Here is a 13,779-nt window from a genome sequence, read left to right as displayed (position 1 = left end):
TAGTATTTAGACACCATGATCTAGATGCTAACTGTGCTCATTGCTACTGGGGTGTCATTGTTTCTAGGCCTTCTCAGTGGACAGATCCAGGACATATGTGTATGTATGCTAACCCGTGGACACACACACTTCTATATTTTTGCATCTATCTGTGTATGTATAGATTAAGAACCATGAGTTTATACAGCTGCCTCTGGTTTCAAACTTCACCATTTATTCTAGTGTTCCCCTTTTCCTTATAACATTTTTCTCCAATAGAGAAAAACCTGGCTCTTATTATCTCCAATATATTTGCATATTTGTCCAATTCTAGTATGCACACAGTTTCAGAATTGATCATTCAAATCCCTGGGAGAGCACATTTACTCACTGAACTATAGCATTTATTTATAGTTTTTTTTTAATTTTTATCTTTAGCAGATCCAGTCAAAATACTGTTTCCCAAAGTTACTTATGTTAGTTATTTCCCTCTCCACCCCTCTTCAATGTGTTTCACCTGTAATGGGGTTTGGTTCTTTTGTTAGTGTTCTTATTCCATTCTGGGTTCCCAAGCATCCTGGTTGCTTTTTATTCTTTCTTTTATTTTGGGAGTATGTGAGATCCTACTGTGGTCTAAGAGTTGAGGTGATACAGAAAGGTATACTCAGAGAAGTGCCCCTTCTTCCTCCTCTCAGCAGCCCCATCTTTCCACCCCTTTTCCACCCACACCCTATAGGTAACCAATCTGGATCCTGGTTTCAGTTTCCTATATTTCTTTTTTCACAAAAGAGTGATTTCTATATATTCTCATATCCCTTTCTTCTATGATATATAACTATATCATACTTACACATACATATATATACACATACTATAATACATGCTTTTGGGCTTTGTAAACTCTGACATGGAAATCACTCCATATCTGTTTATAGAGTTCTTCATTCTTTATTACACCTGCACCATACTTCATTGTATGGGTGGGTCATAGTTTTTTGGATTTTTATAAATTGACAAATGATAATTGTATATATTTGAGGGGTACAAAATGATACTTTGTTATATGTATACATTGTGAAATGATTAAATCAAGCTAATTAACATCTCCATCACCTCATATACTTACCTTTTTTCATTGTGGTATAACAGTTAACATCTATTCTCTTAGCAATTTTGAAACGTGCGTTACATTCTTATTAACTATAATCACCATACTCTGCAACAGATCTCAAAACTTTATTCCTCCTGTCTAACTGAAACTGTGTATCTTTTTTCAACATCCCCCAACCCCTCCCACTCCCAGCCTCCAGTAACCACTACTACTCTACTCTCTGTTCAGTACTCTTCAGACTTGAGAAAGAAGGACGTGCCGACATTTACTCAACCACATATTGTTTCCAATATTTGCAACTACAAATAAAGCTGCAATAACTATAAATGTGCACATGTATTTGTGTATTGTAGGAGGTGAATCCTCTAGGAGACGTTCTAGAAGTGGAATTATGGGGCTAAAAGTTAAGTGTGTATTTTATTAGGTATTGTCAAATGTCCCTCTGAAATGATTGCACCAGTTTGCTTCCCCACATGAAGGTGCCTGTTTCTCTACAGCCTCCCCAGCACCGTGTGTCATAAGTTTCTCTGCTTTTTCCAAGTCTCATAGGTGAGAAATGATATCTCAGTTAGTTTTAATTCCTACTTCTTTAATTACAGGTGTATTTGAGTACTTTGTCATAAGTTGGAGAGCCATTTTTATGTCTTTGTGAATTGTCTGTTCGTGTCTTTTTCTCATATTTTTATCTTTTTTGTTGTTTTTTTATAACCTCAATTTGCAAAGTTTTATGTTCGTCAGGGATATAAGCCGTTTGTCCATGGCATGTGTTGGAAATATTTTTCTCCTGGTTTGTAAGATGTCTTTTGTTTATGATACATCTGTCTTGCAAAAGTTTTATATTTTTATATAGTCCAACTTACTAAGCTTACTTTCTGGCTTCTGAATTTTAAGTCATCAAAGTTTTTCTCTACACCAGGGTTCAAGAGGAATTAACCCATGTTTATGAGAATACTTTGAAACATTAAAACTACAAATGTTGGCTGGGCGCAGTGGCTCACGCCTATAATTCCAACACTTTGGGAGGCCGAGGCGAGGGGATTGCCAGAGGTCAGGATTTCGAGACCAGCCTGGCTAACGTGGTGAAACCGTGTCTCTACTAAAAATACAAAAATTAGCCAAGCATGGTGGCAGGTACCTGTAGTCCCACCTACTCAAGAGGCCGAGGCAGGAGAATCACTTGAACCCAGGAGGCGGAGGTTGCAGTGAGCCGAGACCATGCCAATGCACTCTAGCCTGGGTGACAGAGCAAGACTCGGTCTCAAAAATAAAAAAAATCAAACAAACAGAAAAAGCCATGCAAATGTTAAAAACTCATCTCGTAACAGAACCTGCAGTATTAGGACTCGCTTGTGTCTTCTGATCACCGGGCTCTGCCTTCCCAGCTGGTTTCTAAGCAGCAGTGTCTTCTCTGAGTTGACATCGCTGCTCTACTCTCAGGCTTCCTGGGCTTTCCAAATCCAGACACTTCATCTAAAACTACCCGGGGGCTTCCGGACTCGGGCACCTCCCCACCTGTCTTTACTCTAAATGTGTTCCTTGTTTTTCCTGGTAGTTTTATTCAGCAGTTGCTTTTGTGTTTTCTACTGATTCCAACCCACCACGTCCTTAGACCCTTCACCTTCCTTCCCTTCCTGCCTCATCTCCTTTGTTCATGCAATCTCTGAAATGCAGCGTCCTCCCTTTGCAAAGGCCGTTCAGCCATTTCTCTCTACAGATGAGTGGGTGCATTTATGTATGTCTCCAGAATAAGAAATATTATAGCTAAGTGATAGGGCGCTCACCTGACAGAGCCCAGCAGATTCAGCAGAACGCAGATATCATTCTTCATGTGGAGGGGTGTCATCCAAAAGAAACATGAAAATGAATCTTTTCTATTTGTTGGAGACAGCAATAGCTACAACATATACTGAAATATTTAATACTCATAAAAGTGTAAGCTCTTTTCCTCTTTCCCACCATGACCTTTATTCAGTATAACCTTTAAGTACTTAGACAGGTTTTTGTTGTGGTAATGTTGGTATTTAATCAATACATTAAGGATAAACAATATAAGTGAGGTTCAAAAGGAAAAAAATCTTTCGATTTATCTCCTTCCTCCCTCTGTCTCTGTCTCTACTGGTATCTGCCAACACAAATCAACACAAAACCTGATGCCGCTGGTTTTGTAAGGTTATGGTGACCTGCCTTATACCTAGAAAAAGTTAACTTCTAGGAGAACCACAGATGGAGATACAAATTATGGGGATAGATCACTGCCTGGCTCTGCATTTTAATTTTTAACTTTGACTGTTCTGGAGATTTAAAAAGTTGATCCAGAGACCTCACCGCATGTTCTCTCTTAATGAGTATTTACTATTTGGGTTAAGCAGTGATGGACCCATTTCAGCTTCATATAAATTATACACATCTGAAGAAATCTAATAAACACTAAATGAGATATACTACCTAGTAACACAAGAGACAAGCTCTTGAAATGGATACCATGGAAGGAGAAAGGAGTGAAGTTATAGGGAGGGGATAAAATTGCAGCAGCTTAAATTCTTGGTTCCCAACATTTTGCTTTGTTTTTGTTTCTTTCTTTGTTCAATTTTCAGAGATCCTCAGAGTCTGGACCCACCGGAAGTCAGCAATGCAAAGCTTCAGTATGCAGGATGGGGCCCTAAAGGCCAGCAGCTGGTAAGCCAGTCAAGTTCAGTAACCATATTTGGGTTTGGAGGAAGTTTGCATTTTTAGGCTGAATGGAGCTTACTGTGTACTTGGCCTGTATATGGTGTTGTGTGTGTGTGTAAATTAAATTCTGGACAGGTACACCAGGGTAACTGAATATGTAAAACTGGAACAGCATGCACTTGGTTCCTACATCTGACATGGTTAGAGTGGTGCCTAACTGTAGCTGTGTCTATGGAATCTAATGACTCATGAGCTCTAAGAGATCAGCTTCATTAAAAGGACTGCAAATGAGAATGATCAGAATGGTGGTGTAATGTGGTGTAATTGAAAGATGCTCTGGGAACTCAGACTTCTTTCTGTGGAGGTTTTTGTTTGTTTGTTTGTTTGTTGATCTATCTTTCTGTTTTGAGATGGAGCTTCACTCTTGTTGCCCAGGCTTGGGTGCAATGGCACGATCTCAGCTCACTGCAACCTCCGCCTCCCGTGTTCAAGGGATTCTTCTGCTCAGCCTCTTGAGTAGCTGGGATTATGGGCACACCACCACACCCAGCTAATTTTTTGTGTTTTTAGTAGTGATAGGGTTTCACCATGTTGGCCAGGCTGGTCTCGAACTCCTGACCTCAGGTGATCCACCCCCTCGGCCTCCCAAAGTGCTGGGATTTCAGGTATGAGCCACCATACCTGGCCTCTGTAGAGGGTTTTTAAAGCAAGTAGATCTGCTGGCCCTTATGGAGCCAGGCCAGTCTTGTCAATACGCAAAATCCCCGGTGGCCATGGTAGCCCTCTCAGTTTCCATCAGCTCTCGTCACGGATTCCTTCTCAAATTGGCAAAACTGTGGGATTTCTGTGAGTGGGAAGGATGGTGCGGGGAAAATGGTCATGAACACTGCTTCTAAGATGAGGGCTCCCATCCTGGTTCTCACGGTGGAGCTGTCTTCGGATGGCGCCTCCAGCTGTCAGGCTGCAGGTAGCAGCCCAGCCATGTACTGGAGGATTTGGATAATGCAATCCCTCAGGTTTGTTCCAACTCTAGCCTTCATTTGACTAAAACCTGATGCTCTTTGTCAGTTCTATGTAGCATTTTTTAAGAGATTGTGTTGCCATATGCAGAAAGTCCTTGGGTTTGAAGGTCAGATGACATGGTTGTCGTTTTCAAGTTACCATTTTCTTCTGCCTCTAACTTTAAGCTGATTACCTAAGCCTGCATTTTTAAAGCTCTCTTTTCCTCAAATAGCACAAAAAACGATCGTATCTAAAAGCCCACATAGAATTATATTGGATAGGCTGTCATCTGTCTTATAAATGAAAATAGTCTTATGTCTCCCCACAGTACAATCGTATTTTCTTTATGTATTAATTCCACTGCCTTGAACTGGTTTGAAGAAACAAGAGTATAGAGGCTGTGAAACTATTAATATTTTAGCTATTATTAACATGTCTCTAATGCTAAAACTGATTACAGAGATTTTGAAAAGCTTGTGTAGCTGATCAGAATCACAGGGTGATGGGAGGAAGTGAGGAAGCTGAGAGATGACTTTGACCGAGGAACACCAATCCATCAGTTCAGTCACAAGAAAGAGATAAAATTTGTCTCTTCTCCAAGACATTAACTCTTATACCAGGAAAAATGCAATTTGACAGGAGATTGTAGAAGACCTAATAGGTTTTCAGGACTGAAACTGCAACTGAATCTCTAACAATTGACCTTAAAACCCTCTGAAAGTTTGTGATTGAAGAGGTTTCCAGTATCTATCGAGTCATCTGTGAAAGTGGCCATTACACCTCCATAGAGAGCTCTCCCTGCCTTCTGCGGGTGCAGTACAGCCCGGTACCCACAGCTCTGCACCTGGCCTCATCACACCACTGTGGAGAAAGGGTGGGAATGTGTAACCTTACGGAGTGATCATTGTCAAGTCTTTTTATAGTCATCAGGAAAAGAGCATCATAACGTGACCACTCACCAAGGTCTGTTTCCACCATACCTGCTGCCTCGTTCCTTATCACCCAGTGGTTGTGGCTCAGTGTATGGACTGCTGCCTTATCGTCTGCACATGCAGATAAGCTGGGTCTGTAGTAATAGGGTTAGTATTTGTCATCCTGCCTCTCAGAACAGCTTGCAACATAAAGGAAATTTAACCCACAACTGTAAAAGGAGTTGCCGTGCATGCATGTGTGTGTGTATGTGTGTGCACGCACATACTTCAGAATTAGGTCTAGAATTGTCCTCTTGAACAACTGACTTTCACTCATGTGCTCCCTTGGAGATGAGGAGAGGATAAGTGATTCTAGAAGTTAGCATGTTTAACCTCTTAAAAAATAAGTAGCAACAAAACAAAGTGAATGACAACTTATCAAAGAAGGCTTCCTGACACTTCCCCAACAAACACACACACACACGCACACACACACACATGCGCACACACACATGCACACACACGCATGAACACATGTGCATGTGTGCACGTGTGCATGCACACACACACACACAGCCATCCTGGGGCTCCAGGTCTCACTGCAATCTCCCAGCACACACGATCTCTTGGTACCTGTAGACATGTCTCTCTCCTTGGTTAGCTGGTGATTTTATGTGGCTCTGTGTCCCCTCCCAAATCTCACCTTGAATTATAATAGTCCCCATGTTTCAAGGGTGGGACCAGGTGGAGATAATTGAATCGTCAGGGCGGTTTCCCCCATACTGTTCTAGTGATCATAAGTTATTTCAAGATCTGATGGTTTCATAAGGGGTTTCCCCCTTCGCTCGACACTCATTCTGCCTCCTGCTGCCCCGTGAAGAGATGCTTTCTGCCATGATTGTAAGTCTCCTGAGGCCTCCCAAACAATGTGGAACGGTGAGTCAGTTAAACCCCTTTCTTGTATAAATTACTGAGCCTCGAGTATTTCTTCATAGCAGCATGAGAACAGATTAACACAGGTAGCCTGAGTCCCCACAGTGAGCCTGTTTCATCTTTGTATTCTAACACACCCAGCACAATGCCTGGTGCCCAGTACACGAATGTTGAGGTAAAAGATAAAAGCATAAACATATTGATTATTTCATTAGTTAATGTATTTTTGTGGTTTCAAACCACTTCAGCAAGAAGAATTAGATAATGGCAAATAGCCAGCATCTATGAATATGTTCTAAGACTGGACTAGAGGTGATGGGAATTTGGCTTCCTTTCTGCTTCAAAGAAATTAATGTTCAGGTAAGTAATAATTGTTAATCCTTGAGTTTAGTGCCAAAGGTGCTAATATGCTTGTGGAACTTTTGAGTTTTTAAATCCGTTTGACCTTTCAGAGTTTTATGATACACGCGTAAACCGAGTGTAAGAGGCAGTATCACCCATTGTTGAGTGAGTGTCCTATGTGCTGGAGCAGGGGCCACCTTCTTCTGCAGAAGGCCAGCTAGCACATGTTTCAGTCTTTGCAGACAGATGGTTTCCAGCACAATGGCTCATCTCCCCTACCGCAGCATGGACAAGATGGGCATGGCTGTGTTCTAATCAATCTATGCTTCCCAGCACAGGTGGTTTGGCCTGTGGGTTATAGTTGGCTGACCCCTGTTTTAGGGGATCATATGCTCTTTTGGTTGTCCCCGTGGGGACAGCCTGACCCCAGAGCCACCACCTCATGACAGGTACTCACCACACCTGCTCCATCTGCATAGAAAATTCACAACTCAAGAGCAGGCCTTGTAAGCTCTAACCTATTAAGTGATGACAAGCAACACACCCCTCATTGCCATTTTATTTTAAAAAGTAAATATTGCTCCCTAAAGTCAACCTACTCTAATTATAATAAGTCAGATTAAAGTGAGTAATTCTCCTTGGGGAGCAGAGAACACAGCTGCAGTTGAAGTTCGCAAAGAGCTTTGGGAATGTGTAGCCTCCTGTGCCGAGTAATTTCAGTGCTGCCTGTGGGTCCGGAGCCCCCACATCACAGGAGACGACCCAGGGCACCAGGGGTGTGTGAGGGCATCTTCTCCCAGTGCCTCGATGTGGTCACCTGTGAGTGGCTCTTACCTTTTAGCATAAGTTTCGTGAGACCCACAGAGCGTTTTGCCTGTAGTAATGACTGCAGGGGTAGTGGCCCATGTGTTGTTAGCGGAGTGGGCTGGGGGAGGCCCCCAGGCTGCCAGAAGTCACTTGCCACTTCTGTGATGGTGCTGGTCTGGGGCTGTGGTTTATGACGAATAACAAGATTGCTTCCAAATGTTTGCTGAGGGCCCAGGATGTGATCTAGAAAATAGAGTTGGCCAGATTAAATAGGATTAAATGAGAAATCCTCTGTAGAATGCCTACACAGCGTCCCTCCTTTCCTTCCTCTTCCTCTGAACTGGAGTGGTCGGTAAACATAAACGTTCAAAACATATGCTGTTTCATCGAGTTTCTCTATACCGCTTCTTTTTTCATTTTGTCCTCTTTAGATGAATCTGCCTGAACTCAGATTTCCTCCATGTTTCTTTTTTTTTTTTTAAACCGGAGTCTCCTTCTGTCACCCAGGCTGGAGTGCAGTGGTGCGATCTCTGCCCATTCCTACCTCCGCCTCCCGGGTTCCTGCCTCAGCCTCCCGAGTAGTTGGAACTACAGGTGCGTGCCACCGTAACTGGCTATTTTTTTTTTTTTTTTGAGATGGAGTCTCGCCAGGCTGAAGTGCAGTGGAGTGATCTTGGTTCATGGCAACCTCCAACCTCCTGGTTCAAGCAATTCTCCTGCCTCAGCCTCCTGAGTAGCTGGGATTGCAGGCATGCACCACCACACCAAGCTAATTTTTGTATTTTTAGTAGAGATTTTTGTATTTCACCATGTTGGCCAGGATGGTCTTGATCTCCTCACCTCATGATCCACCCGCCTTGACCTCCCAAAGTTCTGGGATTATAGGTGGGGGTCACCAAGCCCAGACAATTTTTGTATTTTTAGTAGAGATGGGGTTTCACCATGTTGGCCAGGTTGGTCTTGAACTCCTGACCTCAAGTGATCCATCCGCCCCGGCCTCCCAAAGTGCTGGGAATACAGGCGTGAGCCACCACCCCTGGCCCTCCATGTTTCTTTTCTTTGATCTTTTCATGAAGTCCTCCCCCCAAACAACCATGTGTTTGTCTGTTTATGGGAGGTTGTCTCTGCTGACCTAGAATATGATTAAGTTGTCTGGTGTAGGAATGTCCATTTATTTCCTGATACGGATTTCTGCTAGAGACGTTTCCTAGAAGCACACAGGCTTTGAGGGCAGCTGCGGTGGCCTTCCTTGTTCTTAGCACACGCACTTGCAGTTGGAGCTGCCTCAGGGTGAATTTGCAGGTTGATCTGCAGGGGCAGGGATCTCATGTGAATTTGGCGCATCGTAGTGTTTTCCTCTGGGAACGAGTGCCATGGAAATATTCAGAAGGAACACTGTGCAGCATTAGACAACATTAAGAATTCAAAGCCGGAGCCCTTGCTGGTACACTCGGAAGATCAGAGACAAAGTGAATGGGTCTTTCTTTGGTTGGCTTGCTACTATGATAGTGATAAATGAAGAGCTTTGAACAGGAAATTTAATAAGTCCATTGGGAAGTCTTCAATGCAGAGACAGTGTCAAAATATGACAGATGAAGCGCAGTGGAGTGGTTAGCCGGGAAACCTGCTGGGACCGGGGCAAGAGCTGTCCTCAGGAGACAGCGTTCCCCAGAGGAGCAGGTGCAATTACAACCACCATGGAGGGAAACTAAGACGCTCTCACAGCCATGCTTCTCGGCTTGGAAGGGGAGGCCGACTTTCCCATCTTCTCCAGAGCGTGGGAGGCTGGGGGGTGGTGAAAATCAGTGAGCAACTGTCCTGTGTCTCCCTGGAGACAGGAGAATAACACGTTTACCAAAATGGGAGATTTGAGCCAGACTTGAGGAAGAATTGCCTTGATTATATGGCATCCTAGATCCCACAGTAGTTTTTCATAGAAGGTCACAGAATAGTATCAGGAATTCGCATTTAAATTGTGCTGTTTTTTAATGGTTAGGATGGCAGCTCCCTTGACAAGGTCTTAGGAGCAGGTAGACTGGACTCCCAAAGATGCTTCCAGCCCTAGAGCTCTCTGGAAAGTCACACGTGGCCAGCTCAGTGCATGGACCCTGCAGGCCAGCCCTGCCCTGTGTATAGTTCCCTGTCATTCTCTTATGCACTCGTTTGTTCACTGATTCAGTCTACCCTGCTGAACACTTCCTGTGTTCTGGATACTGCCAGATCCTGGATGCAGAAGGAGTACATGGCCTCTTTGCTCTTGGCTTCTGCTTCTGATGGCCAATCCACCTACTGGTGCACTCACTCGCTCTCCCCAACCGTCAGTGCTGCCCATTGTCCTGCCCTGGCATAGTCACTCTCGTAACTGTCCCCATCTGTTCACGCTGCCCAAGCTTTCCTGTCCTGTCCACAGCAGGGGCTGTCACACTATGTGTTTGATATTCTTTTCATTTTTTCACCAAGATCCTTAGATCTTCAAGTCTTGACAAAATGATGCCCCTGAGAACAAGGCCATCTGGACAGGCCTCGCTGCCTAAGGGGTCATTCCCTGCTTGCTTGATACAGGGCCCATGAAGCCAATCCAGCTCTGAGCAAAACATTTCCCCAGGGTATGGGCTGCCGCTGTGGGCATGCTGTCCGGCGGTCCAGCTGCCCTTCCCGTGTGATCCCCTACACAGGGGACTGACTCACACAGACACTGTACCCACATCCTGCACCGGCCCCATCTTAGTGATTGCTGCACCCTCTCAAGCCTGTGGCACTTGTGACTCTCTCAGCCACAGCAGTGGATGGAGCCCATTCCAAGCAGACTATTCCAAGGATCGCTGTTTTTCTTCCTAATATGTCAACAGTGAGAGAGTGAGGGCCTTCTTTACCTATCCGTGAGCATCCGACAGTGATCCAGCAGGTACTGCTTCCTCCCAGAGCCGGGTCTTGACACTTTTTTCTATGAGTCAGTGAAAGATTCAGGAAAATTGGAGTTGAAGGTATTTTTGCACTCATGCTGAGTCAGCTCATGCCATTGGGGTTTCTGCCTTCAAGAAAAAGAATTTTTTAAAGTAACCCATTAAAGTTGTAAAACTCCATGCCTCAGAAATGTCAATAATTCAACCTAAGATATGGAGGAAGAGCTTGCTCTGGAAACTCCAAAACGCTTTGTGAGAGGGACTAAAGGGCAGCTTGATAGCAGATTGGGGGGATCGAGGGCCTTTGCCTCACACATCGCTCGGGTGTGGGCATCTGTGGGCAGTGGGTGCGTGGGGAGAACCATCAGTTTTCAGAGTGACAAGAGGCCATGCGGGTGGCAGCGCCGCAGTGGCACAGAGCCAGCGTGAGGGCCGGCTGGGTGCAGCCACGAGCCAGCTGGGGGAGGGAACCCAGCAAGACCTGGGCTGTGGATGCCCCCACTGAGAAACTGCATTGTAGGGTCCCAGGCCACCTCCTCAGCCTCAGAATCAGAAGGTCCTAGTTTTAGGCCTGAGAAGGAAAATAACATTTTATTTTGTTGTTTTCAAGGTCATTAGTAACAAAAGCTTTGGACTCAAAAGGGGCCAGACTGAGATCTTGGTTCCAGCACTTACTAGTTGCGTGACCTTGACTGAGACTTAATCCTTAATCCCTTAGCTTCCCTCTCTTAGTCTGTTGACGGAAGTAATAGTGCCTGCCTTACAGGGCTTATGGTGCAGATTAAGACAATCTACTCAAAGTACGGGCTGTAGAGCCTTGTATAAAGAACATTCTCAATAAATGTCTTTAATTGTCGCTGCTGTTATGGTTTGGCTTGATCGAGCTGTAGAGAATGAGAAGGAAAATAAGAATTCATCAGACAGAAGTCTGTGTACCAGGAGAGTTCGGCTACCTGTGATAAAGCAGAGAAACGCAGGACAGAGACAGAAGCTGGGGTAGATGGCCAGAGGGCTCCATGACAGGCCAGACACACTGTCCGTCACCGTCCGAGGTACCTGTGTGGAGTCACAGCTTGCTCTCCTCCCACTCTTAGAGAGTGAGGGGAATGTGCAGAAAACAGCATCAGTTTCTAAGCCCTGAAGTCTTTAGCTCCTTGTAAGTTTTCAAGAGTCTGTGGCTTTAGAAAAGGCCATTGTCAGGTGACAGCAATTCCCTGACTCTAATGCCAAGCTAGAAATTATCCCTTGAATGAAGGCAGCGTTTTTTTTTTTATAAGAAGCTGGGTGTCCTGCTTTCTGTATCCAGTCCAAGGAGCCCGCATCCGGTCCGCAGTTCCCCACGACCACCTGGGTGGCCACCAGGCAGCTGAGCAGAAATGGGTCCCACGGCCTCCTTTGAGCCACAGCCTGGCTCAGGGTTAGTGCTGCCCCCCCCCCAGCCCACGTCCGTAGCAAAGGAGGCAGGGCGCACTTTGCTGAAGTTGATAAATCCAATGAAGGGAGAAAGATTGATCTTTCCAGCAAGAGGAGAGTCTTTAATGAAATGTCCCATATGTGGAGAAGACCAGACCAAAGTGACATCCCATTAATAACTTACAAAAGCCTCTAATCAGTTTGGGTTAATTTGGTATTCATTGTAAAAACATTCATCATGGGCGCTGAGGTCCATGACAGTAGCCAAGAAATTAATATTGCACAGATGGAAATCGCCTTCTGTATCCTCAGATAATGGATGGAGACAGTTTGGTGAGTGATTTGTTAGCTCTACCAAAGGTACCCTTCAAATCTAACACAGTATGTTATCACTTCCTGGCTCTGTGGGGCTAAATCACTTTAATATTCACTTGCGCTCAAGTAAATAAGCTGAGCTTTTGGTAATTAATGTGAATGGATGGGGTCATATGACAGAGATACCTGATGGTCACGGGTAAAGAACGAGGAGAATTAGGAAATAATTATGGGGCCCTTTCCTGCCACCAAGAAGCTCTTCTCCTGGGATACAGGGATTTCAGAACACGAAAGGAAATTCATGATCATAGGACTACGGGGGAAGTGAGAGAAGGAAAACGTATGTAGCACATCAGGAGGTGGAGATTCGTTTTAACTCTGCGTAAGTGGGGGAGGCATGAGAACATTTATTTATAAAACAATATGAAAATATGCAGTAAGAGTCATGAAGACTCTCCTATACAAGATCACAAAAATCCCTTTAAAGAGAAGCCAAAAGCCCTATCAGCAAACGCATTCACAACACTGTTATCCATAATAAGAATTTCTAAAAGCTGGAAATGTCTCGGTGTTGACGGGCGGGCAGTCTGCTAGGTGATGGAGTATCAATAGGAAGAGATATTCTGTAACCGTTTATGATAAGGAAGACTGCGTAGGAGTAAGGAGCATGTATCACCTGTTGAACAGCAGCAGGACTGAAAATAAGCCGTTTGGTATGTTTGCTTATGGAAAGGACTAGGAAGGAATATATTAGTCAAAGTAATTATTTTCGACTGGCCCGACTATGAGCTTTTTTCCTGCTTCTAAAAATTTCTTGGTTACAGCAATATTACTTATGCTTTAAAAATTAAAAAGAGAAGAGCATGTATTGTTAAACATGGGATTCAGGAATTCTACTCAAGAAGCACGTGCTCAAGTAGTGTAAAAGGTAAAAGAGAGGCGCTTTTTGCAGAGAATGCAAACACGAATAAGCGGCCCGTCACCCTCCAGGGATCACAGCGCCTTTAATGCCACTGTTTTGAAAGCTCTGTGGCAAACCCTTCAGAGATATTTTCTGGGACTCACTCTTTTTTTGAAGGATAGAAAGTAGAATAACGAAATTCAAGGTCACAGATTATGAGTGTTTCGTATCTAAAATAAAATTATTTTTAGTTGACAAGCCATAGTTGTATACGAGGGAACTATAGTCAATAATAACACGTTGTATATTTCAAAATAAGGGACTACATTTCAAAATATGATAAATGAGCTTTGAGACTCACTATTAAGCCAAAGCAAAATTGAGGAAAAGGCGGATATAGGGTTAAAACAGGGCCTGAGCTACTTGCCCACATGGTCAGTGAAGATAAACCCTATTTCCTTCCTCATCACAGCTTCCTTAATTCAATTGTGA

At 44.1% G+C, this 13,779-nt stretch overlaps 1 protein-coding gene across 5 annotated transcripts in view; it reads left to right on the top strand.

The window, feature by feature from the left end:
- DPP6 (dipeptidyl peptidase like 6) overlaps positions 1-13,779 on the top strand; it is a 1,138,230-nt gene that overhangs the window by 906,999 nt on the left and 217,452 nt on the right. For all 5 annotated transcript variants that reach the window (XM_064368693.1, XM_064368763.1, XM_064368675.1 and 2 more), the window contains exon 7: positions 3,685-3,766. In XM_064368693.1, the coding sequence (XP_064224763.1) occupies positions 3,685-3,766 (82 nt within the window). The remainder of the gene's footprint in view (positions 1-3,684; positions 3,767-13,779) is intronic.

Source organism: Aotus nancymaae, unplaced genomic scaffold, assembly GCF_030222135.1.
Source record: "Aotus nancymaae isolate 86718 unplaced genomic scaffold, 86718_ANA_hifiasm-v0.15.2.pri h1tg000002l, whole genome shotgun sequence".
NCBI classification, from domain to species: domain Eukaryota; kingdom Metazoa; phylum Chordata; class Mammalia; order Primates; family Aotidae; genus Aotus; species Aotus nancymaae.
This window is presented reverse-complemented; position numbering and strand designations above follow the sequence as displayed.